The following is a 26,151-nucleotide window of genomic DNA, read 5'->3' on the forward strand; positions in this document are numbered from 1 at the left end:
ACTCGCCAAAAATGAGAAAGCAACTGGAGCTGATCAAGTAAGCATTAAAATTTTTAAACTGCTAATTGGTTTAGGAACAACAGCACTCATTAAACTGTTTAACTCTATCTACATAATAATACCTACCTCTCACTATTTTTTGGCATAACCGGAAGTAATTTCTAATAGTTCGATAAAAGCAAAATGTGTTTATTTGAACCATAATGATGGTACTAGGCTCACTCTGCATAAATTTATATATGACTGATTTGAATCTGTATTTCTAACTAGTAAAAATATTTAAAGAATTTGTTAGTAAGTTAGGTAAAGTCAAGTGAACAAGAGGAATACGTATGAGTGAAATATTTCTGGACATACTACAAGTGATGCAAAAAAGCTTAGTTTTATTGAAAAATAGAAAAATGCTGCAGTTTTTCTAGATAAATCGCTAAAATACTAATAGTAAAGTAAAATAAGTCGCTATTTATGGGTTATTAAAATAAAAAGTATCAATTTTTTGTGCCGGCTATTTTTCATGCTGCAATAAAAATGAAACTAAAATAATTCTTTGTAATATAATTTTTATAATCTTCTGAATTTATACAGGACAAAATTCAAAAAATAAAATAAAATCAGTTCTGCATTCTCATTTTGATCCAAGTATTTTTTACTAAGATTACAATTTCACAAAAGGGTATTTTTAAAATAAATTAGTTTATATAACCCAAAGCAATTCCGTTTTTAAGGGCGGAAAAGCCATGCAATATTTTAAAAAGTTCATTGTCAAAACCTTAGGAATTTATAGGATTCCTAGGTTAAGCTTAAGAGAGCGTCAATGCTTCACTAATTCCTCAATTGCTCACTTGTTGAAGTTGAATGGAAATTTACTATAAATAAATTAAAGATTTAAGAGAAAATATAGTAATGATATAATCTATTTCTTGTGCCACTATACCAACAAGAATAAATGCAGATAACTAAAAATATAACAAAAATATGTATATTAAGGTAAGTGATATTTATAAGTTCAAAATATGATAATATGGTGGTAACCACATAATTAAATATGCTGATTTATTAGTTTGACTAAGAAAACCAATTTGAAATATTTGCTTGATAAAATAGTATAAATTTAGACAGAAAACGAAAATAAAACCTAAGTAAATAGATTACTCAAATGATTGGGTTCTATGATAAATAGAAAATTACCCTGGGTTAAGAATCATGGTTTTCTTGGTCTTCAGTTTAATAATCAAAAAGTCATACTCATCTACATTTTTAAAATAAATGCAGAAGCAACAATTTATGATATAAATTGAACTTTTTTTTTAGATAATACAAAAGGTAGTTTAAAAATATCTGGAATACGTTGACTCTAATACTGTCGATCAACGCTAACACAGTAATGCTTACAGTTACTTAGAATAGTGAAATGCTGCAATCATCATCTATAAGCATCATCTTGCATAAGATGATTTATATTTTTATAAATAATAAGGATAATATTTGGTAATAATATAAATATATTGTAATTATATTTCTTAGTTCATTAAAGAAACATGTATCACATTGTAATCCATTGCAATGCTTAATTTATTACGAAGAAATATTAATAATTTATCATATAAAAATAGTTTTTTTTTTGATAAAAATGTTTTGGTGATGAACACTTTTTTAATTTAAGGAATAAATTTCCATGTATGGTTAGTTAGTATTAATGTTATTCTCCATCCCTGCTACCTAGCTTAGAAAAGCGAATGTTTATTTATGTTAATCTAATTTTTTTTATTGTATTAAAAATAGTAATTAAAAAAGTCTTTCTAAGTATACAATACTTTCTTAAAATGAACACCCTATATAAAGTCTTCAAAAAAAAAACGTCAGTTTAGATATACAGAGGTTCGTCTTCTTCTGGCAGTTCTGTCAGTCACCTTCTCCCCTCCAGCTAACCTCGCTTTGATATCTCACATCACTGCAACTAGCATTAAAATATCTATTCGAGAGTGCCAAAAAAAACTAAACCGATTCATGTACCAACGCATAGTGACCAAAAATATCTAGGAACAATATGTGAACAAACCGTAAAAAAATTGTATTTCCAATAAGATGGCGCTTCCAGCACTATACTTTGACAGTTCGAGAGTGGCCTAATGAACAGTTTCCAGGAATTTGGATTTGCAGGCGTGGTGCAACTGAATGGCCCGCACGCTCGTTAGATTTAACACCACTAGATTTTTTCCTCTGTATTGAAAAAACAAAATCTATAAAACCGCCCCTGAAAATATTAATGATTCGAAAGGATCGAATTACTCACGATATGTAAAGAAATTAGCAGACAAGCACTTGCCTATGTTCATAAAGAAATTCTAAATAGACTTTATATAAACTATTGTCTTGCGAATAACGGAGCATATTTTGAGCACTTAATAAAATAAATTTTGTGAACTGATTAAATTGTGTATTCTTTAAATAGCTTTGTACACTCTTACTGTTTATAAGTCTATAAACTTACTTTTTTTTATACCTCGGTGGGTGGTAGATGTCCTTTTAAATGATGTATCACATAATAAGATAACAGAACTTTGTCAAATATAAAATTAAACGTGCCCCTGTGTATCTAAACTAACGTGTTTTTTTATTTTTTTTTAAGAATTTATTAAGGGTGGTTTGTTTTGAAATGAAAGTACTGTATATTTATTTATATTTTCTAGCGGTGGAAATTAATTTATCGAATTCAGATTATTATTTTATCTTCGGGCACGTTTTTCTTAAATTTTAAATGTAACAATATATAACACGATTAGAACTATTGCCTAAATATTCTAATAATGATATTTTTATTAATAAATAAAGCCATTATTCTTATTTAGACCTGTAGATCATAATCCATACTTACATCACGGAAATTATGAGTATAATTTAGTGCGTGTTATAACAGTTCAGTAATGTATACGATAACCCAGCAAAAGAAAAGTTTTAGGCTTCAAACTTTTTGCTCCTGCTAGTTAACACCTTTGATTTTCCACAATTTGCCTATTGCGAGCGGCAATTACCAGTAGTCAAGTTTCATATACTTATTATATACTAAACTGCTACATAATTATTTATTCAGATACATGACTTATTATGTAATTAAAACTTAATATTAGAAGTACCGGGATGTAAATTTAAAAAAACTTTAAGAAATGTTTATATGTATGTTGCGTATCTTATTGGGATTTAGTTTATAGGTGGTTTTTTACACTATGAAACTTAATATGATGTTTGTTTTATTGCTTTAAAGAGCAGTCCATTTTTCTTTAAGCTATCCACATTAGCTAAAGGCAATAAGTCACTAATTAACACAAAACACATTTATTATTATTTTCTCTAGCTTAATTAAGACCAAAACCTTGCCATAAAAGAAACGTTTAAAATGCTTGGAGTTTTATTTAATATACCCAACTAAGCTTTAAAAAAACAAAAAAAAACATTTACTACTAAAAATAAATTAACCGTTTTTAATATATTTACATTTATAGACCCAATATTCAGAAATAACATTTTTTCATTTAAAAAATATTTAGTTTTCAGAATTTGTATAATGTGATATTTAAGCCAGAATGGTATTTTTTTTATGTTCCCCTATTATAATATCTTTGAATAGTGATTTACCTTTATTTCTTTTTCAGCTAAATTCCTTAAATATTATATAACATTTTTACCAGTTAATCTTGTAAGTGACGATAACTCTTTTTAAATGCCAGATCAGATTGTAGTTATTATAAATAGTATACATTATTATTTATGTATGCATTAACAAGGCGGTAAAGATAGATAGACCAAAAAGCCTTAAAGAAAAGTTATAGGATTGCCGAAAATCTAAAAACCAAAATATTTTTACATATACAGGTTGGATCACAAAAAAGTTATTATGAAATATATTTTTTTTAAAATGGAACGCAGAAATAATTAAAAAAAATAGATTCAACCTAGAAGATTGGCAGTGATATTTTGTCATTTTTGTATTAGAGAGCGTTAAAAATTATATCAAATATACCTAAATATAAAAACGTAATATATAAAAATTTCTAAACTAAACATCCGGTTTATTTTGATGACAATAAATGTATGCGCGAAATACCTTAATTTTATGTTAAATATGTCTTTTACCTAAACGATTAACTTTTTAAGATCACTCTAATATTTTAGCGTCTACAATCTATGGTCTACTGTACCCTGAAAAAAAAGATCTCCAACTATAACTGTTTCAAAATCTAAAGGACAGATTCGAAAGAATGATAAATCTAATATATGAAAAATATATCCGGATGCAGCCAAATACAAATAGAGATAATAAGATGGCAGTAATTTTAAGTGTTATTGAGGATACTTAAAAAGTACTAAACTGCTCGCTAGTGAGTTTTATCTAACTGCATCATCAATCTCCCATATGCTCAGAAGTAAAAAAAATCATCCTTATCATATCGAAATACACAGATTTGACACAGATAACGAAAACTGGATTTTAGAGTACTTCTTGATAATTATCACGAGTCCAAAGTCCGTTTTATTTTATCAGGTCAGATTATTGTAGTAATTCAGTTACAAAATTTTTACAAATATATAATAATTTTAATAATTCAATTAGGTACAACAACACATATATTAAGCAAACAAAATAATTAAACAATTTTTTTGTTTTTTTGTCAGTTTTATTTTCAAAAGAAATCTATATTTATAGTCAATTACTACTATACTTTGTCGTTTGTAATTTTTAGGATCAGTTGCACACATAAGAGTCCAACAATAATCACTAAGCCTTATCACAAAAACCTTGAGAGTTTTTAAAGTCTTGGTGTGATCTCCCTATTCATCGCTGGTTTCACCTAAGGTGTCAAGGAAAAAATTCAATGACAAAAATGGATTTTTAACGACATTTGAACGCCGATTTTACGATTAATTTTCAAAAATGCTTACAATGATCTGTTTGATTTTTTCACTTTGTTTAATACCAAGAAAATTACAAACCACGCTCTTCAATGACATCCACGCTACTGCTTCTGTGTCCGATAAATATTTGAGTTCGATAACGTGCTTTGCCAATTACCTTATATCTGGTCCAACGAAAACTCGCTCTTTAATTCTTGCATAACAAAGTTTCGGAAACAGCTCCATTAAATATTGAAAATCTGGCACGTCTCAGCGCTTCACAAAATTTTTGATGAGTTTAAGTTTTATGTGGATAGGAAGTAGTAAAACTATTTTAGGATCGATTATAAGTTTAGCAGAGACACTTTATTGACCTGGTATATATCGGTGAAAAGTTTTTCAATTCTTCTTTCGATAGTGCTGTTCAGTCGCAAGACTATCTCGTAAACGAAAAAAAGTTACAAAATTTGGTGAAGCCGGATTGGATCCTAGTCCAATTGCCTGAAATATATTGTCTTATATAATTTTTGTATAAATATTGACATAATTATTGCGTATAAGTCACAATATACAAAAGTAAATACCTTTAAATATCTACAAATTTTCCATTTGTGTTCATCGTATTTAATACTCTTCTGGATTTTTATTTTTTTTTATTAAAAACTTATTCACCCCATGATTCAATTTTATAAAATACCTATGAAATATCAATATTATCATCAAATTTAATCTTAAAAACTCATAGTTTTTACAAAGTACCTAGTTAAAATTACCGATTAAAATAACTAAATAAAAAACCGATATAAATAACTAACATCTTTTAAAAAAACTACTGTAACAAAAAGCAAAGCATTATATTAGTAAATATGACGTACTTTTTGTCTTTACCCAAAAAGCCAAATAACAATTAAGCTTTTAACACTAATTAAATTTTGATTATAATAAAAAAAATACATAAAACGCTCAAATAATCCTCCTTCAACTTCGAGGCATTTTTGAATCCGCCGGCGCAGATCACTCGTGACTGCCCATTGGCTCATTCTTCCTCTTGCCGTAAATTTGTGATTTCCAAAGTAAAATTGTGACGTAAAACATTTATATTTTTTTGAGGACTTTCTTTAAATAGACGGTCTTTTAAATATTCCCATAAAAAATAATCAAGAGGTGACAAATCGGGACTTCTGGCAGGCCAGCGAACTGCTCCTTGGCTTCCAATCCACTTATAAAATTTGATTAAGAAACTGAGACACAGCAATACCATTATGTGCTGGTGCCCTATCCCGTTGCCACCATAATTGCTGAACAATATTCAACGGCTCGTCATCTAGGGCATCAAATATATCATTTTGTAGCAAATTTAGGTATTGTTCCGAATTCAAATTTCCTTTATAGAAAACTGGCGCTAAAATTTTGTTTCCATAGAGCCCAACCAACCATTAAACGACTCCTGTCCCTATCTTCGAATTTGCTGATTTTGATACGGATTTTGGACTGCGTAATAATGCTTATTATTTGTGTTAAAACAACCACTCGTGGAAAAATTGCATTCATCGCTCCATAGTCCATAGTCCATTATTCAACAAATGCTCATTTTCATGTAACATTGCATTAAGCCAATTGCAAAATTCAAGCTTTCTTACGCTGTCTCCTGGCTTAAGTTCTTGGCTAATATGAATTCTATATGGTCGATATCCATTTTTTCTTTAAACTTGCTGAATCTGCGTCCTAGGTAGATTTAGTTCCAAAGAAAATTGGCGTGAGGAACCGCGAGAATTTACCGTAACCTTTAACAAAATGTCTTACTTATTATAATAATGTAAAACGTGGCTCTAAAATATTAAGGCTGCTCTCTACCTATTATAATCTTTCAGTCCAAATTTCTCGTTCTGAGTTTAAAATTCAAAAAAATAATATTTACGTTAAATATTGTGTTTGTTATATATTGAAGCATTTGTCTTAATCTTGTTCCTATCATCACAGATGTTATGCCCTTTATAAATTTATTCCAGGCCCTAAGACTGCAAAAGTTTGGTAATATTGCTATTGTTTAACATGAATTAGACAGTCGAAAAACGTTTTATGACCTTTACGTGGTCCGAACGATTTTAGTAAAATTTTAGGACTGTATTTTGTGTTAAAAAGTCCGCGAGGTGGAGAGCGCATGTCATATTTTGATGGCAAGCGAAGGACATTTTTCGCTTATTTCAGCGCCGCCGAATTTTATTTTAATATTGGAGAAAAAATGTGAACGCGTTGAACTTCCTCTACATTTACTTACATTCGCCGGCTTATCGATAGTTGTTGATGAAATGGCTAATTGCAAAAATATACGGGGTGTATAAGTTTTTATTAATAATAAATCAATACTAAATATTTAATTATTACTTAATTAAAAGAAAAAAAAAAGCAGGTTCGTATTAAGATTTTTTTTTAATTGTGGAAAATCTCAGTTTTTGCTATTAAATCGGCTAAAAATAAAAAAGTTTGATACGTCATAGGTATTTTGGTGTATACTTCACTAGTACTTAAATTAAGTAACTAATCCCGTAAAACCTTGCCAAAGTTATCGAAAATACCGGCCAGTAACGGGAGTGACGGGCAGTCAAGTATATAGAAAAAAGGAATCAACAGCCTATTTATGTTTATTTTTATTATCCTTTTCCTCTCATAAATATATTGCTTTAACCCCTACATATTGGTCTGCAAAATGTAGGTCAATAAAATAAGGTAATAGAAATCCAGGGCCGTATTTGAAAAAAAAAGTTGACGATGGTATCTCAAAAACGAAACGTCATATTCTAATTCTGAAAACATCATCTTGTAGAGGAGAAAAAGTGCTCTTCAATCAATCAAGGTGTTATTAACTTTATTATACAATTTTAAATAACGTCATAAAAAAATAAAAACGATTTTTCCAGATTTTGGTTTTTTCCGGATATCTTCGGAACTATTCGAAATTCTTTAAGTCTTAAAACGGCATTTTGTTAAGTATCAAATTTAGCAACTTTGATAATAACCTAATTTAAGCGACCTTGCATCTCTTACAGTTTCCGAGATCCCAATGATGAAGGTCGAATTTGGGCCACCCTGTATACATAAGGCAAAGAAAGTAGTGTTTGTTTATAAGCATTTTTCAGCGAATCTGATATTACACTTTCCTCTTTCGGGGCGATGTATCCGCGACAGACCTAACAAAACTTCTTTGCGCTTATTTTCTACACGTTCCGATTATGAAAATAGGATCGCTTTTTTGCCCTGCTGCTTTTTTTTAGACGAATCTACATTTCATATTAACGGCAATGTTAATAAGCCCAATTTTTATTAATATGACATTGTTCTATCACAAAAATTTGTCAATACTCTTCTAACCATAACCGGAGCAATACTCTCAACTGATTTAGTAATGATTTTTTCTAAATTGGCAACATATGAAAATGGCTTTTGAAGATCTACCTTTTGCTTTCAATAACCTCATAAAAAAATTGCGTGGCGTCAAATCTGGAAAGTAGATGGCCAGAAACCTCTCTTTATTTCTTCAGTAAAACCATTTTCAAGGTATTATTTTACTGTTAGAACCATAATTGTTGACGTTGAAGCAAGGAAATTAAAAAAAATCTTCTAATTCATTCTCTAAGAAGGATAAATAACGATTCGCCTTAAAAGACTCATGAAAAAGAAACTCCAATTATTTTATTTCGGTAAATTCCACACCACACATTTGTTTTAAATGCATAAATGCATAAGTCCGCCTTTTGATGGTTAAATTTGGTTTAGTATTACGACACCAACGGAAATTTTGGAAAATTGAAAGAAATTCTTCCAATTGATGAAAATTTTGCTTCATTCGAAAAAAGAATATGTCTTTCTTTAAATTTTTTATATTCTAATATTCCTTGGATATCACAACAGACATTTTTGGAATTCAAAACTGCTATCACCATCTCTTAGCCTTAAGGTATGAATTAATTGGGGCTTCTATGGATAAAACCTACAATCTTTAAAAAAAAAATGAAACCGTATCTTTCTTAATAGAATATGACATGCAAGCCGCCCTTGTTCTCAAGGATTTTTTAGAATGTTCGATTGTTGAGAACATTATTTCGAATTTCTTGCCATTATTGACAACCTGTTGTTCTTCGCGTTTCTTAGTAAATTTATTAATTGCATCTCCAAAAGTCTTGAATTTGGTTACTGTGCCATAGTGAAGAATTTTCGCTCGGGTCGGTTATTAAAAATTTCTGCAGCTTCTCGATAGGTTTTATAATTCTCACTTACAATTAACACAATTTGAATTTAATCCTCAGTGCTTAATGTTGTTAACATTTGTACTAAATTTTATAAATACTAAATACAACTGATGCTTTCAACATCATTTCATGCAATCATTTGTTTGTTAGTGCATCCTAGATTTCACGTAACTACACTTATATTTGCTTTATTATTCAAAATAGGGAAAAATGTAACTAGCAGGATATAATTGCATATTTGAATGTATTTTTTAGTTTTAAACAACATATTTGCATAATAATTTTTAATTACCCATTTTACGAAGGAAAATAATCACCATATCGTCAAAAAAGCAGTTCCTAGATGAATGACTGTCCAAGAAAACTGTATGAAAATACTGGCAATAAATGATGAAGAGGAAAGTAATGCGGATGAAGCAAATGTAAAAAAAAAATCAAGTCTCCTGAAGAGATTGATGTTGCAGATTTAGATCATTTTGAAATTGGTATACCTGCTAAGGTTTTATACGTCAAAGGCAAGTTTTCAGTAGCAATCTCATCCAATCTTTCCAACGAAAAGATAATTTAATGTTGTAGTTGCAACTGGTCGCAATAATGCAGGAAAAAACTATTTATGTTTAAAACTTTTATATAAGGATTTATTTTACTGTATCAGTGTTGTTGTTTACTGTTTCCATTTGTGACGATGTTGCGGGAATATGCAAAGTCTATTGATTTGAATAATTTAAAAAAATGTTCGACGTTGTAAAATAAACTAAACTTGGCTTTCACTTTATAAACATTATACTAGGAATAACTGCTGGTTCACAGAACCATGTTATCTGTAAATTTAATAACTCGATTTCTTGATTGAATTTGAAATATGATTAAATTATGAGTGCGATTTTGGGAAAAAAAGAAATAAGGTAAAATTCTGTAAAATTTACGATCTTGGTCACGGAAGAGTTGGCTTATAAGAAATGAATACTTGTGAAAAATTTCAGTCATTTTAGAACCAGTAAAAGTAGTAAAAGATGTAAAGTTAGACATTTATTAAATGCATGAACATTTATGATATCAACATTTAACATGTTGGCTGGTAATGCAATTGCCTTAAACACCTTAAAACTGAACATCTCTAAAACGATTAGGTGCTTAATATAATATATTAAAATATCTTTAAGGAAAAAGTTAGAGGACGACCAATGTAGATTCTGCAGCAATGCCACAGAAACAGCAGAACACCTGCTCTGTGAATGCCCGACCCAACTCTGCAAGAGGCTCAAGTACCTGGAAGGGGTACAACCCACGCCTCAAGAAGTGGGACAACTACCTCCCAAAAATATAGCTTTGTACGGCAGAAGTCTAAGACTTTTTGAGACAAACTAAGACAAGTAGAGTTATGCACAAAATATCTCACAGGTAGCAGTGCTGAGCGGCGGATCAGCCGAAACGACTCCCTTCTCAATCTACAATCTACAAGGAAAAAGTTATTTAAGTCCTTACTCAGACAAAAGGAAACATCCAATGTACTTAAAAATATAATAAAACTTAACACGTACAGCTACTTGACACTGATATTTAATTATTGTCGAACTAAATTTTAAAATATTTATATACTAATCATTGCAAATATTTAGAATATAATTTTATTTTAATTTAACCAATTTTTAGTTGTATTAATAGTATTTCAAATAGGTTACCGACTATCATGTAATCTTAATATATACTATTTCAAAGTTATTTGAAAAGAGCGCACATAATACTTATAAGTTATTTTTAATATACACATTCAAAAAAATTACTTAAAAAAATATTACTTACTTGATGTATTTGAATTAAACGCAGCTTCTTCAGACAGACTAGGACTAAGTGATTCATCACTATTACCGCTTGCCTGTTCGCTCCATCTTCTGCAGAAAAAAAACTAATATTTATCTTTAGCGTCAACGATTTGAATAAAAAAATATTTTTTTTTACAATAAGATTTACTGTACTTAAACTAAGCTAATTAGGTAAGATTATTTAACATTTCTTATCCTTACATCGATTTTTTAAATCTTATCTAAAAGAATACAAATTTCATGTCAACCATAACTGTTACAAATTAACGTAATTTTAAGAATTCACGCAACACCTGAGCCCTGTTCTAATTTAAACATTTATATTGAATGCCTGGAAGACCGGAGTAAGACATAATGTCATATATACGTAAATAAGAAAAAACGTTTAATTGGACTACGTCAAGTTTTGATCTTGCTACAAATTTTGGTAATTAACTTGTAGAAGTAAGTTAAGAATTAGATAAATCATTGTTTTTGGTTATATTTTGAAAGCTGCCCTTAATATTTTATTCTACATTTTTTACGCTAAAAGGATACAGGAAGTGTCTAAAAGAAAATCTTATTTTAAAATGCATAATTCCACGTAAATATTGTTTATTTATATTAATCTTAAGGCAAAATAGGCATAGAAAAATACTTTTGATTTTTATTGGATATGGACAAAAAATAAGAACATAAAAAGTATGTATAATGCCAAACTGTCAGGTTTCGTTGGACTTTTAAACTGAAATGCTAGATAGATTTATTTAGTTTCAGTAGTGGACAATTACGTATATAATTAAGTCCATTTTTTCCGAATAGGTGAACGCCATGACAGATCTCACAGAGTAACCAGTAATATCTCCAGATCTTACACATAGCTGATAGAAACAGCTTTAAAATACCTAATTTATAGTTCTACTGAATAGTTATCTACTTTGATGATTCTCATAAGAAAATATGAAAAATAACAGTGTAGTCACTACTATATTTCTATAAGCAGAATCCTCCAAACACAGCCGAAAAATTATATGAGTCTTTTATTGCCTTAAAAATATTCCTTTTTCAAATAAGGATAATATAAAAAGACGTTTAAGGCCTGCGCACCATAAATATTTTCGCGAAATCAAAGTTTAAAATGTAATTTAAAAGCAAAACAAAAAGTAAACAATAAAATAATTTTCTGACGTGATTTTTATTTATTAAATTGTGTAATTATTTCTAAATACTTTGAAAGATATGTTCTATGAATTATAATTAAAAATATAAGACATATCCGTCAAACAAGGATTTATTCATTTCGGAAGAAACCTTGTTGGTCTGATCTGAATCAAAATAACCTGGTTTTTAAATTAATTAACACTCATATTTACATTATCATAAGAAGAGAAATTTTAGTTAAAACGATATTAAATTAAGACGTCATTTAAATAGACAGTAATAATAAATTTATACCTACTATAGCGACCATGATTTTTTGTTCAAAATCAGTCCATTATGTTTTGTCATGTAGTCGTTTTAGCCGAATATAGGCTCAGAATTTCTTTTACTATTTACAGGTATATGATTTGCTTAAATCTGTTTTCCAAAAAATTTGCCAAATTAGTAAACAGTTTTTTTATACCTTGAATCTCTTTGTGAATCTGATAAATGTGGGGTTGATGTAGCAATAGGTCTTCTTTCACTTTCAATTGGAGATCTTCCCAGTCGTGTTTCGTGAAGAGGCTATAAAAATAAATTCTATCAGAAAAATTATACATATATGATGTATGCTAAAGTATAATTAATAAAATAATTTTCACTTACTGTAGCTGGGGCGGTTTGAGCCACTTCTGGAATGGGAATTTTTCGATATATACCTGGAGATGAGCTAAGACTTTCAGTTCCATGCCTGTTTTTGGATATTTGACCACTAGAACAAAAAATAAATTTCATTATATATTTGAAAAAATAACCGTTTGTCGTTATAAAGTTTAATAGCCTTTTAATTAAAGCTTTAAACCAACATAGTAAATATGTAGGCATGCAATTTTCATATACTCTGAAATATTTGCTATTTGTTATTCACAAATATCGACATTAAAAAGTAAAATTGGGGATACGGTGTTTTCAATCGAAAATAAACTGACCTTTATAAAGCTAGTTTGTTCCCTTGTTTTTATTATTTTGTGCTCTTGTTTCCCTCTATTTTCATTATTTATATACCACAAAATCAATGCAGGTCCACTATTAATATTTTATCCTTTACAAAGGATTTTACATCTGTTTTTTCAATTTTTTTAGACCCTGATTACTTCCCTGATTCACATAAGAATTAAATTATACTAAGTGTTCTAATGATTGAAACCATCACTTGTTTCTGAAGGTCTTGTCAATTTATGTATTTTATATTAAATGCAAAATTTATGCACCGGGGACTATCATAAAGGGGGTTCAAAAGGCCACCTTAAGAAATACTATAATTCATGTTCTATCGATGATCGTATTAATTATTAGATGCTTGGATTTGTCGACTATTAAATAAAATATAGTAAAATGTTATCCCAAAAAGCAAATAGAAACATTTTTTAGACTAAACGATATAATACTTAAGTATAAATTAATTACAGTATTAAAATTTAACTTATATAAATAAAGGACTTTGTGGTCATTATAGAGTAAATTAAAGAAAAGTTTTTTGTAAAAAAATTACAATGGATTGGCAAACTAAATATGGAAAGTAGTAACTGATGACTATTTGGTAGTATTACATTTTCTACTTTACAGATTTTATTAATTGGTAAGTTGGTCCTATAGTTACTTATGTATATACCTCAGTTTATTAAATAACTTAATCTGCGTTTCTTGGGAAAATGTGAAAACCTACATTAGCAATGTTGGAATTTGTTATGCCTTATGCTTTGTAGCTTAAAAATAATATAAAAGTGATTGAATTAAATTTTGGTTCAAGAAGTAATGAGTACAGAAAGACCTTTCATAAACTTGAAGCAACCAAAAAATTGAAGCAACCTAGAGATATATTATTTTAAATGTAGTCTAAGCCTATATCTTCCAGCCTAAAACTAATTACTAATAAAATTGAAAGGTTTTATATTTTATAAAATAGGATAATTTCACATTTATTTATTTTAACAAATAATTATTTTGAATTCACGGATAATAAAGAAAGATAATTTGTAAATCATTTAAATAAATTATCTGAAAAGCTCATTGCATTTGTTTAGGAACAAGAATGCTTAGGTCCATGATATGAAAAGCCTATTATAGATTGTGCCAATCTTTTTTTTTCTCTTAAAGAACTTCATCAAAACGTGTTCCTAAATCAGTAAGTATTTAGCTTTAGTAAATACATGCTTGTTATCGGCAAACATTTTGTTGAAGTATGAAAACATTTTTCTAATTATTGGTGTTATTGAGATGGTTTTGTAATGTTTATATAAAGTCTTAACTAATATTTAGAACAATAGATGTTACGCATTGAAATCTGATAGAAATTATGTATCTACTGAATAAGCATGAGAATGTAGGCAGATTATTATAGCTGATCACAAGCACCGTTTTATATTATCACAGCTACAAATTTCATTAGGATTTTCTATTGGGTGCCTTTGAGAATTACAACCAAATTGATGCTGTTTATTCCTATTCAGAAGCATTCATCTCTAAATCAGGTCGTATTTTTGCACTAAATGGTTACTAATGCGTAAATTTATATTTGTAAAACGGTGTGTCAATAATATTTTATTTATAAGCTCAGAGACACACTTCTGTCTACAACACACTTACGCCATTAATACTCCTGAGCTTTTTATGTCCGAAGCACACTTTTTGATTGACAGATTACAACTGCAGATTACAACTTTCAACTGACTTGCGTTGATAGTACTCGTTTAATTGATTTTAAGGTAAACCAGAGTAGTACAAAATGTTATAAAATGTGATCCCTTATAAAGATCCATACAATAATTTGGAAATGCTTAGATAATTAGAACACTAACAGTTAAACTAACTGTTAAACATCTCCGTTCGGTTGTTGTCCCATAGATTTTAATTGAGTCTGATCGTAGCCGATCGATAGTTCTAGCCTGGACATTTATCCCCGCTTCCATCGATACCTCACAACAGAAGCCGAAATCATGCGGGGCGACGACCGCATCGCGATGGCAAAAATTCCGCGCTGGGGCACGTATTTTGCGTTGATTCGAAATAATATTTTACTGCAGGTATTATTGTGGTTTATAGTAAGATTATGCATTTAAAATTTTAAACTACCAAACTATTTTGATACTCGCTTTGAGTTTTAAAAAGAATAAAAATTCGGTATTTAAATTAGGTGGGTAAATTAACTATTTTATTTTTAACTTACATTTTACAAGCTTAATTTTATTTAGAATAATGCCTACCTCTTGCTGTATTCCTGTTTAAGCTCAGAAAAAATTAAAATGGATTTAAATTTTTTTTTTGTTTTTTTTTTGATTATCTTCGGCATCATTCAAATTTTCGATTTTTTAAATAAGCAACAAAAATTTCGCGTAGGTACCTACCTAATTTTGTTTTCGGCATTAACATTTTTACGAAAAAGTAATACAGCAATGCAAAAACTTTCCCATAGCAACCAAGATAACCCACAAAAGTGTCAAGAATAAGTTTTTGAAAATTTGTTTTTTTTTTCAATAATCTTCAAAACCACATAAAAATATATTTTTTTATATGGCATATTCTTTTACAAGTAAATAATGTGCAACTTTGGGGTAAATTATCCATTTTCGTATTTCGAGGGTAGACGAATTTGAAACACCGTTGATGTATATTTTTCCAATAAAATAAATAATAAAAAATATTTAAAACATTTATCGTATACCTAAAAATAATATTATTTTTTTTTTATAATAATAAAAAAAAAATATTATCTTGTAAAATGTAAAATATTAGGTCCCGCGGTATCTCCACTTAGTCGTTCCACTGTACGGCGTGCGCCACCAAATCTCGGCTTCAATTTTGACGCCACGAAACCAGTGTCACGGCTAGAACTCTCGATCGGCTACGGTCTGATACAGGATCATTCCTTATATTTGCCCACCCTTTTTAACATATATGGGCCTACCTGTATAAAAAATGGTAAACGTAAAAGTTGTAGGGCTTGACATCTAGTTTTTGCGAAATATAGTATTATGAAAAAATATAAAAAATAAAAAAAACATTTTTTAAATGAAAAATCTATTTATCTTTATTTCAAAAATATATGTATTATTATCAATTGATTTAGCCGTTTTTGAAATACCGGTAAAATTTAAGTTTATAATTTGGTTGCAAAACTGGCAGTCATTGCTTTTGTTTGCACACTAAAAGCTGGTTAGAATATAGTTTTAAAATCATTATTTTCAAAAGCTATAAATTTCGATATAAAAAAATATCATATGAACTTTTAACTAATATACTACTAAAATAGTAAAGCTTCAGAATTATTAAATCTATCCAGTATTTTGATCATAACAACTTTAAAAGTCCCTTTCTAATTTATAAATGCATAACTAATACAGTTTAAAGTTGAAGTGAGGGTTTCAGGCCGAGGGGTTAGTTTTTTTTATCAATAAAATATCTCCAAAAATACAGTCTCAATTTCCCTTTCCTTTTATTTGTTATGTCATGACGTTTATTCTCAGATTTGACACTTTCTCAAATGGCTGTTAAGATAATACAAATGACAAAATTAAAACTTTTTGAAAATAACAAAAAAACGAACCTAGATGCAAAGAAACACGCAAAAAAAGCTAGTGTACTTATGTAGTACATTTATTCTAAGATAAAAATGAGAGTTATTGCCAAAATCAGATTGACAGTTATTTACCCTATATAAAGTGTTACTCATTCTTATAACGTTCAATCACCAAATGTTTTTATTTAACTGACAGGAAATCTATTCTGCATTTCTCAAATCGAATTTCAAATGCATTTATTATAAAAAAGTGTGGTACATATATCTAGTCGACAGGTGTGAATTGCTCGCCTCCCTTTCTTTAGGTAGTAAATTTCACACTCGTGAGATATCACTGCTTTCGACCCTTTGGCCATATAATATGACTTAGTAGCTGACAAAACGGAAGCGAAGTGTGTTTTTATCAGTTGCATAATGTGTTCAGTTAAGACAAGAAAATTGAACCGTGCTTCGGATAGAAACTTAGTTCTCTAAGACAGATTAACATTAAAAGAATATTTTTTAAGCAAACATATCAAACTAATATTATTTTTAGAAAGAAATCTTAATTTTTTACTTTCTTACAATTTATACAGGGTATTTATAGTGGTAAACTGCTAACAATATGTTATTTGTATTAAAATATGAAACTTTTTTATGTCACTTCTAAATGTCGATGCTTTCCTTTCCATTAACAATATGTCTTGTCAAAGTTAACTTTAAAAGAAATTTAACAGAAATTTATATATTTATTTAAAACAAAAAAATAGTAGGGAAAAAACGGACGATGTGCTCTGGCATTCAATATTTGTAATAGACACGTGTTTTATTAAGTGATGAGAATTGAGACAAAAAAATACTTCATTAGTCTCCACACTATTAAAAAAACCTACTACCAACTTATGGGAGAGCATCTCATTCTCAACGTTTTACACAGCATATCATAAAGTGATTTTCCAAAAATAAAAAAAAACTTTTGTTATATGTTTGATGATAAAAAAACTGGAGCTAAAGGTATCTGAGAGTATTGCTGCTCAAATATTAACTTTAAAATTTATTTGATGATGGTTCCACAATACTTTTGATATTTTCATGGGCTTCTGTAAGTACAAAATAGCTTCTTTCGAAAAGAAAACAGTAATGTCAAGTATGTTTTTCTTGGAAAAGCCACTTATATAACGTAAGCCTTAGCGGTAAATCTTAAGCCAGCTAAGCCACACTTTTTTGATACTATAAGAGTATAATTTTCCTGTTCTAAAATTAAATTCATCAAATAACGATTATCCGATAACTATGCAGCTGAAACTTACCTTTGGTTTTAATTTATTTTTCTATTCTTCGTAAAATCTGCGTTTCTGGATTTACCCAATTCAATAGGACAATATAAATATTGTTACTCTGTAATAATATTTATATTGTCCTATCTACGCGGCTTACTAAATATATAAAAACCTCATATCTTCTTACAGTTAAAAAAACAGTATTGCTTTAAAGAAATGAACTTTGTTTGTCTGCACAGTGATAACAATATCGACAATAGCACTATGCAAAGAAAAATCTTTAATTTTTCTAAACAAAATCTTTCATTACACAAAAAAAAACAAGAGATGAAATCTGCTAACTAACAAAGATTTTAAAAATCTGGCTAAAACGTTAATCATTTAAAATATATTTATAGACAAATAGATCGAAATAATTAAATTGTCTACAAACTATCTTCTGGGGATAACACTATATATCCAACGGAGACAAAGTTAAAGAGTATTCATTCAGTCAATAATTTTTTGTAATGATTTTTTTTTGACTCTTTTTTGACTTTGAAGTTCTTTAAGTGAACGGTAACGGTACTAAAAAACATGATTTGTTACGCCTGAGAGCGTCTGATAAATTATAAACTCGACTTTTCTGGTGAATCAATGCACATCACAAGCGTTGTTCAAATCTTATGCAATTTATTAGGTCGATTAGGGTTTATGTCATTACCTATCTTTATAGTTTTTAGTTATTGTCAGTGTGCGGCAACTTGTTTTGAGCGTCAAAAGAATATACAATATTAAATCCTAAACTAAAGCCTATCAAAGTCACAATAAACTAGTAATTCATAATTAATTAGCTATTTGTTAAGCATTATGGCACTATGTTAATAAATATCAATTTAGGAAATACTATCCCATATTTTGTATCATTTTTAAAAGAAATATGAACTTAAGGCTTTAAGGATACCTTTCGATAAATTTATGATCTGAGATCTACTCTTAGATAGATTTCTGTATATACCCAGGATCTAAAGATTTATCCATCAACCTAGAACCCCGTTTCTTATTTTCAATATCCTACATAACTTTCTTTTAAATTTAAAATCCCAACTTGAACCAACGTTTTGTTAGTTAAATATACTCGGCGATTTTAATTTACCTCATTAGCCATAGCATACAGAGGATAACCAGGAGGATATTCGAAATAATTGCCTTTAACTGTTGCGTAATTTTACTGAACTTCCGATTTAGGATCCAAATTTTAGGGCAGGGCAATAAAGCCGGTTAAATCGATTACATTGGACGATGCTCTCCATTAGTATTAACTTTAAGTCTTACAAAAAGTAATAATGCTAAAAATAGCATAGGGTTAAACTTTTAAAATATATATAATTTTTGCAAAGCATAACCATCAGTACCAAAAAAAAAAAATACTCTTGATCGTGCTCAGCCAACATTATAATAGCATTGATAAAAAGCTATGGTGCAAAAACGATGTATTCAATTAAGGTATTTATTTGCAAGCTTTAAATGAATTGAGGGTAATATTATTAAAAATTTAATCAAATATTAGCCTAAGTTATCAAAATTATATTTAAAAGATAAAGACGGATACGAAAAGAAATTCAAAAGGATTTTACAAATTTGTTAAAATTAAATAAGAGATTACGGAAGTATCTAGTTCTATGAGGTTTCAGGATCAGGAAGATTAATATAATACAAGACCAATTAATATAATACATACACTTGTAGACTTTTTTTAAGACATCTTATTCCATCAACTACTGGTAACAAAGTTCCAAATCACTACATTTCTAAGATAAATAATGAAATTATACAAATAGACAGCATAACCGAAGAATTTTGCTCACAACTCGTAAACTTAAATCTAAGCCAACAGGTCCTAAATATAATGCGACTTTTCCAATACGAAATTGTTGTTTTGCACTGGTAAAACTTCATAAAATATTGTATATGTGCTGTGAATGCAAAGAAATACCTAACAGAAAAAAAATTTAAACCATTTCCGATATTGAATAAAAAGACGACAAGTAACTGACATTTAAAGTAACTGACCAGTCTTAATCATTTCAAACTTTTCAAACGTTTTTAAAATGAATGTTCACGATATTCCATTTTCTAAACTTTAAAATAAACTTCTTATAAGTAAACAGGAATTTTTATAGAATTGATCAACATATCAATTCTAACTATAAAGATTCAATATATTGCAGAAACCATTGATAAAAATTTTCAAACGGATGTGATTTAATTTGGATTTTTATAAGAATTTGACAGACTAGATCATACACATCTACTGATAAAATGTCTAAAAAAGTATCTTTAAATCTTTAATCAATAATTGACGTAAAATTGATGTTAGCTAAGAAGAAGGTCTTGATGCAGGGGAATTATTTATATTATTTATAATGCTAATATTATGATATCCTTAAACTCCTTCCTTGTATAATTTGACGTTTCCAATCTATTTTTAAGTATCCCTCCCAAATGCTTATTGCACATATGAGATTTATTGTTTTTAAATTCTAATCTACCCACTCATATTATTTTTCGTATAGTTCCCTTACAGATATCGTTATAAAACAAAACTTCTTCCAAATTAATGAAAAGTTCTATTATCAGAAATCCTTAAATAAAAAAAGCCTTATATGTGTGCTATCATACTTTTAATAACTTACCTAAACACCTAGTTAACACCAATGGTAATATTCCTGCCACACACAAGGATAAAAGAACATACTACCCTAATTGAAAATAACAAATAGGTTTATTATTAATACTTCTCCTTTCGCCAACCATATCCTCAAAGCTAGACATAGTTTCGTACCAAAGGTAGACACAGAAGTTTTTCATATTTATTAGAAAGGCTTAAATTAAGGAAGAAGTCCATTCTGAAGTAAAGTCAATATAATATTGAAAAGTTACTAGGGGAAGCCTTTTCTCCACATATAAAATGCTAGTCCTCTTATTTCAGGAGTGATGCATTTCGGCAAGTGTTCTTGCCATCATCAGACTCTAAAATATATTACAAACAGTTCAAAAACATATACGAACATTTTTTCTCGACAGGTGACATAAAAAATACAGATAAAATTATAAAATTGTAAAATACTTACTGAACACATACACAAATTCTAAACAATAACAAACAATACTTGAATGGTACAATGCACGACATCTAGTGAACAGTTAAAATTATAACAAAATTGAACAATATGAGATTAGCAGATTTCTACTGAGTACTGGGAGCGAGTGAGAGAGAACCATCGGACTGTAGTGTTATAGGGTGTGAACAAATAAACAAATAAATGTGTGTTAATAAGTCAGATCAAATCAAATGTCAGTGTTACTGTTAGGACCCAAGGAATTAAAGAAAGTGTTGCTCTCAAATTGAGTCTGCTCATTAATACACGTGTAAACCGGTAATTTGATGGCTTTATTTATTTCCAGGATTTCCAAAAGATCCAACCTTAACCCCTTCTGACAAACATGGAGCACCTCGGTATCCGCCCCAGGCTCGAACCCATGTCCGGTCTTAATAATATGATTGGCGAAAGGAGAATGTATTGGTTATAAATCGGTTTCTATTCTTTTCAATGAGTTTATTATGTTCTTTGACTCTCGTCTCGATTCTCCTTCCGCTTTGTCCGATGTAGCACACATTGCAGTCAGGATGAGACAAACATTTTAGTCTGTAAACACCAGATCTGTGTGTGACGGGAATTTTATCTTTGGTGTTGACTAGAGATTTAGACAAATTATTCGAAGTTCTGAAACAAACACGCAACCGCTCATCGGAGTCCCTCGACAAACTCTTGGCAACCTGATGGGATATGTTTCGAAAATATGATATGCTTCTGTACACGCCATCAGTTTTGTATATATGTGGCTTATTTAAATGTTTGTAAAGATGTTTAAAATAAAGAGAATTTATAATCTTGTCAGGATAATCATTGTGCCGACCAATTTGAAAAATTATATTGAGTTCCCTTTTAAAATGTTTTTGAGAAAGAGGGATATTAAAAAGACGGTAGAGAAGTGAGTTAAATGCGGAAAGCTTTTGATTAACTGGATAGTATGAAAAAAAGGGTATAACGTTATCCGTAGCAGTTGGTTTTCTATAAATTTCAAATTCGAGCTTTATGTTGTTTGTTCTTTTAATTAAGAGGTCTAAAAAAGGTAAAATGCCTGATTGTTCCTGTTCGAGAGTGAAATGAACAGAAGGATTGATAGAGTTTAGAAATGCCTGAAATTCCAGTAAGTCCTCCATGGAACCAGTGAAAACTGTAAATATGTCATCGACGTACCTATACCAACATCTTATATGTTTTTTATAAATCTCGCAATTTGAGATTTCTCTTTCAAGAAAAAACATAAACACTACTGCCAGAAACAAGAAATGAGTTAGGGGGTATTTCTGTTTTTATTAAATTTTTGGTAAGTTAATATGAGTTTTTTATTGAGAGTGGGTTAGAGATATTGGTGAGTTGAGGGAGGACAAACGTTAACCAGGATGAAAGTTTTGAGGCGGGAGAATCGATATAGAAAACTACGGGTCTCACAGGATAGTTTTGTTTATATATTTTAGGTACACAATAAAGAAGTGGAGTAACCGGATTCATTGGGAGGAGTTTGTAGGGTGAAATAGAAAAATGATCGAAGGTAGCTGTACAGCTTTTAAATAATTGTTTGAGGTGAAGAATAAATCTAGAAGTAGGATTGTAAGGCAAAATCTCAAAATCATCACTGTTAAGAAATTCATTGACTTTTTTGTAATATCCAGTTCTGGGCATAAGTACGATGCAGTTACTCTTATCGGCTTTTGTTAGAATAAGGTCATTTTCGTTGATTTTAACTTTAAGATCATTGAGTTTGTTTATGAGTTGACCTGGGGAGTTTTTACGATTTTCATTTATTCCTTTTGAATTTAGAAATTTGTTAACCTTCAAGGAGATGTCAGCTCTAACTAGATCTGGATTAGGTAAGTTGGTGGATTTCAACACTCTTTCACAGTCTACCAGAGTCTGCTCAGACACCGCTAGTCTATCAGAATGGTCAAAATTGAATTTAAGTCCTAAATTTAATATTTCTTCGTCGTTTTTGGAAAGCTGTATGTTACTTAAATTTATAAAACGGGGATGGAATTAATGTAGAGAAGTTTTTGAAGTTCTATCAGATGTAACAGAGTAGCCACTGTCGTCTCAAGGTTTTTGTTTTAATTTTATGTAATAGAGTTTCTTGTTTAATACAGTACGATGTTTCTCGCTCTCTCGGTTAACAAAGTCTTCAATATAGTTCATGAGGGAAGGAGCTCAATATTATGAAGTTTATCGGTCAGTAAAAAATAAATAAATTTTAGTTTCTGGTTAGTGTCATTCAAGTTGCTGTAGTTATTCCTTATCTCATATTATACCCATTTTCTTCTAGCTAGTTTAAGGGCCTTTTTGGAGCTATTTGATCTTGAGTTGCTCTTGAGTGATATGTAGTTTGGAACCAAATGGTTTTTCAAACATTCGTTATTGAACCATATCTTCTGGTGTATTCTTGTGTGGGCCAAACTAAGTTTTCTATAATTTTTGACTTCTTCTTTAATATAAGATCAGCTTGTCTGCCATACCAAATCCGAGTGTATGTGTTAAGTAACTCAGTAAGTATTTTACAATTTCATAATTTTATCCGTATTTTTTATATCACCTGTCAAGAAAAATGTTCGTATATGTTTTTGAACTGTTTGTAATATATTTTAGAGTCTGATGATGGCAAGAACACTTGCCGAAATGCATCAGTCCTAAAATTAGAGGATTAGCATTTTATTTGTGGAGAAAAGACTTCCCCTACTAACTTTTCAATAGAAAGGTTTAAGGTTGGATCTTTTAGAGATCCTGGAAAATTAATAAAATCATAAGGCCACCAGATATTGTTTGTATTAATAAACAGACTAAGTTTGATAGTAATCTATTTTTTAACTCTACTTAAGTACACACAACCTTCCGACTTCCAACAAATAAATAATATCCTTTTCAACAAATACTAATCATTCATCTCTCTTCCTCCTTTTTTTTCTTAACTAGTCTGATCCTGATGGGTGAACTCATTGAAATGCATAACGCTTGACAATAAGATTGACATTTTCATTTGTAGAGAAAAATCTTCCCGCTCTTCGTAACTGGCTATATTATAGCCAGTCCACTTCAAGAATGAACTTCTACTTACACTATAACTCAATTATATTATAAGTCAATTTAAACAAAAATGTAGATTCATTAAAGATTTTACTAAAGAATTTTTACATATTGGTTATGCCAAGTTGCCACTACTTTGATAGTTATATAGAGTTTACACCGTCGTATGGTGCCAAGGGTGTAGTGTTTATTATTTTATACTGGAGAACGTTCAAAAATATTTCAGTTTTCAGCAGTAGTGTATCCACTTTAGAATTGTCTACATGACAAATTTTTTATATTAGGTAAGAAGCGTAGATAGAATGCACAATTAATATTTTTACACAAACTAGTTAAACTATATTTTACACAGCCCCTATTTACTTCAATATTTAAAGTTTATTATTATACAAAAGTTTTTATCTACACTAGGACTAAACGAAGCGATGGTTTCGAACTGGTGCAAAAAAAAATGAAAATGATCTTATTCCTGCCGCCGATGTTTCCAAGAAAAACTAGAAAAGCCTTAAAGGATGCTTTCCGACCTAAAACAGAAAGGGAAATTGGACTGGAGGAAGAATCAAATTATTTAATTACATTTTTTAAAGAACGCAGAAAAGATTCCAAAAGCAGTACCTTGAATATGATTTTCAGTCAAAGGCTTACTTAGTGTATCAGGGAGATAAACAAAAGGTTTTAAGTGATTGGTGCTTTTCCGTGTTACTTGAGGATCTTAACATAGTACTGTATACTCCGAAAAAAGATCAATACAATACCTGTATTACTTATAGAGCAGGGAATATTGAAACAACAGAATACAATATTCACATTGCTCTTAAAGAGAAAGTAAGACAGGCAAAAAATATAGATAAAGAAAAAGCCAACAAAGGTAGATGTCATGTATTTGTTATGTTCAAGCAGTGAAGATGTGTCCTGTAAATAACGCCAATAAGATTTACTTCAAAACTAGATTAAAGGTTCACAATTTTACCATTTATAATTTAAAAACTCATGAATGCTGCAACTATTGGTGGAGTGAAGTTGAGGGGGATTTATGTTCCTCCATATTTACTACAATTATTTCTAATCATTTGGAAAAGTATTATCACGATGATTTGCTAGTGATATTTTGGAGTAATGGGTGCCGTTTCCAGAAACAGAATGTGGTACTTTCAAATGCACTACTGCAATATTCTGTTAAAAATAAAAAACCGATGGCACAAAAATATCTGGAACCCGGGCACACCCAAATAGAGTGCGATGCTGTCTATAGCCTGATAGAGAGAAAACTAGAAAATCAAGAAATTTCATTACCATATGATTACATTACCAAAACCTGCAAAGCAAGAAAAAAGCCGACCCCATTAATTGCAGAAATATTGACCCATGAAATATTTAAAAACTACGCTAATAAAAACCTTATGCGGTACAAAAGCATAAGACCAGGGCGGTGTACCGATGATCCCACTGTCAATAATCTAAGAGAACTACATTGTTATCCTGATAGCACCGTAGGATATAAAATTGACTTTTCCGATCAAGTTCGATATTTACAAAAAGTTTTTTGTCTCTCCTAAAAAGTTGTTAAAATGTTGATACGAGGTATTGCGCATAGGTCATCGATATACAGAATTCCATATGCGAATTTTAAAACTCATAAATTATTAAAAACAAACTTCAATAAAGCTAGCAAAACATTTATTTTAACCAAACTCTGATATTTAAAATAAAAAACATTTTAATTTTAACACGCCATCTATTTAATTAACAAAAACAAAAACTTAAAAAATACAAAATACTATTATAAAGAAGACAAAATTATGTTTAAGATTATTTAACTCTCAAAGATGACAAGCCTAATATGGCTTAGAGCAATGTTATTGTAAAGTCTCAGGAAATTTCTAGAATGTCGCCTCCATATTGATACAAATCAATGAAATAAAAGTTTTTTAAACAACATTAATTCCTCGTAATCTAATTTGCTAATTCAATAAAACAACAAATCAAAAGGGATCCTTAAAGTGACTAAAAAATAGCTTTTAATGTATTCAGGGTTATTGTAATAAGCTTAAAACATTA

At 29.6% G+C, this 26,151-nt stretch overlaps 1 protein-coding gene across 2 annotated transcripts in view; it reads right to left on the bottom strand.

Moving 5' to 3' along the window:
* The window catches only part of LOC126743130 (uncharacterized), an 802,914-nt gene that overhangs the window by 208,461 nt on the left and 568,302 nt on the right, over positions 1 to 26,151 (bottom strand). For both annotated transcript variants that reach the window (XM_050450098.1, XM_050450100.1), the window contains 3 exons: positions 12,746 to 12,851; positions 12,564 to 12,664; positions 10,941 to 11,029 (listed from right to left, as the gene is read on the bottom strand). In XM_050450098.1, the coding sequence (XP_050306055.1) occupies positions 10,941 to 11,029; positions 12,564 to 12,664; positions 12,746 to 12,851 (296 nt within the window). The remainder of the gene's footprint in view (positions 1 to 10,940; positions 11,030 to 12,563; positions 12,665 to 12,745; positions 12,852 to 26,151) is intronic.

The sequence above is a fragment of the Anthonomus grandis genome, chromosome 12 (genome assembly GCF_022605725.1).
Source record: "Anthonomus grandis grandis chromosome 12, icAntGran1.3, whole genome shotgun sequence".
Lineage (NCBI taxonomy): Eukaryota > Metazoa > Arthropoda > Insecta > Coleoptera > Curculionidae > Anthonomus > Anthonomus grandis.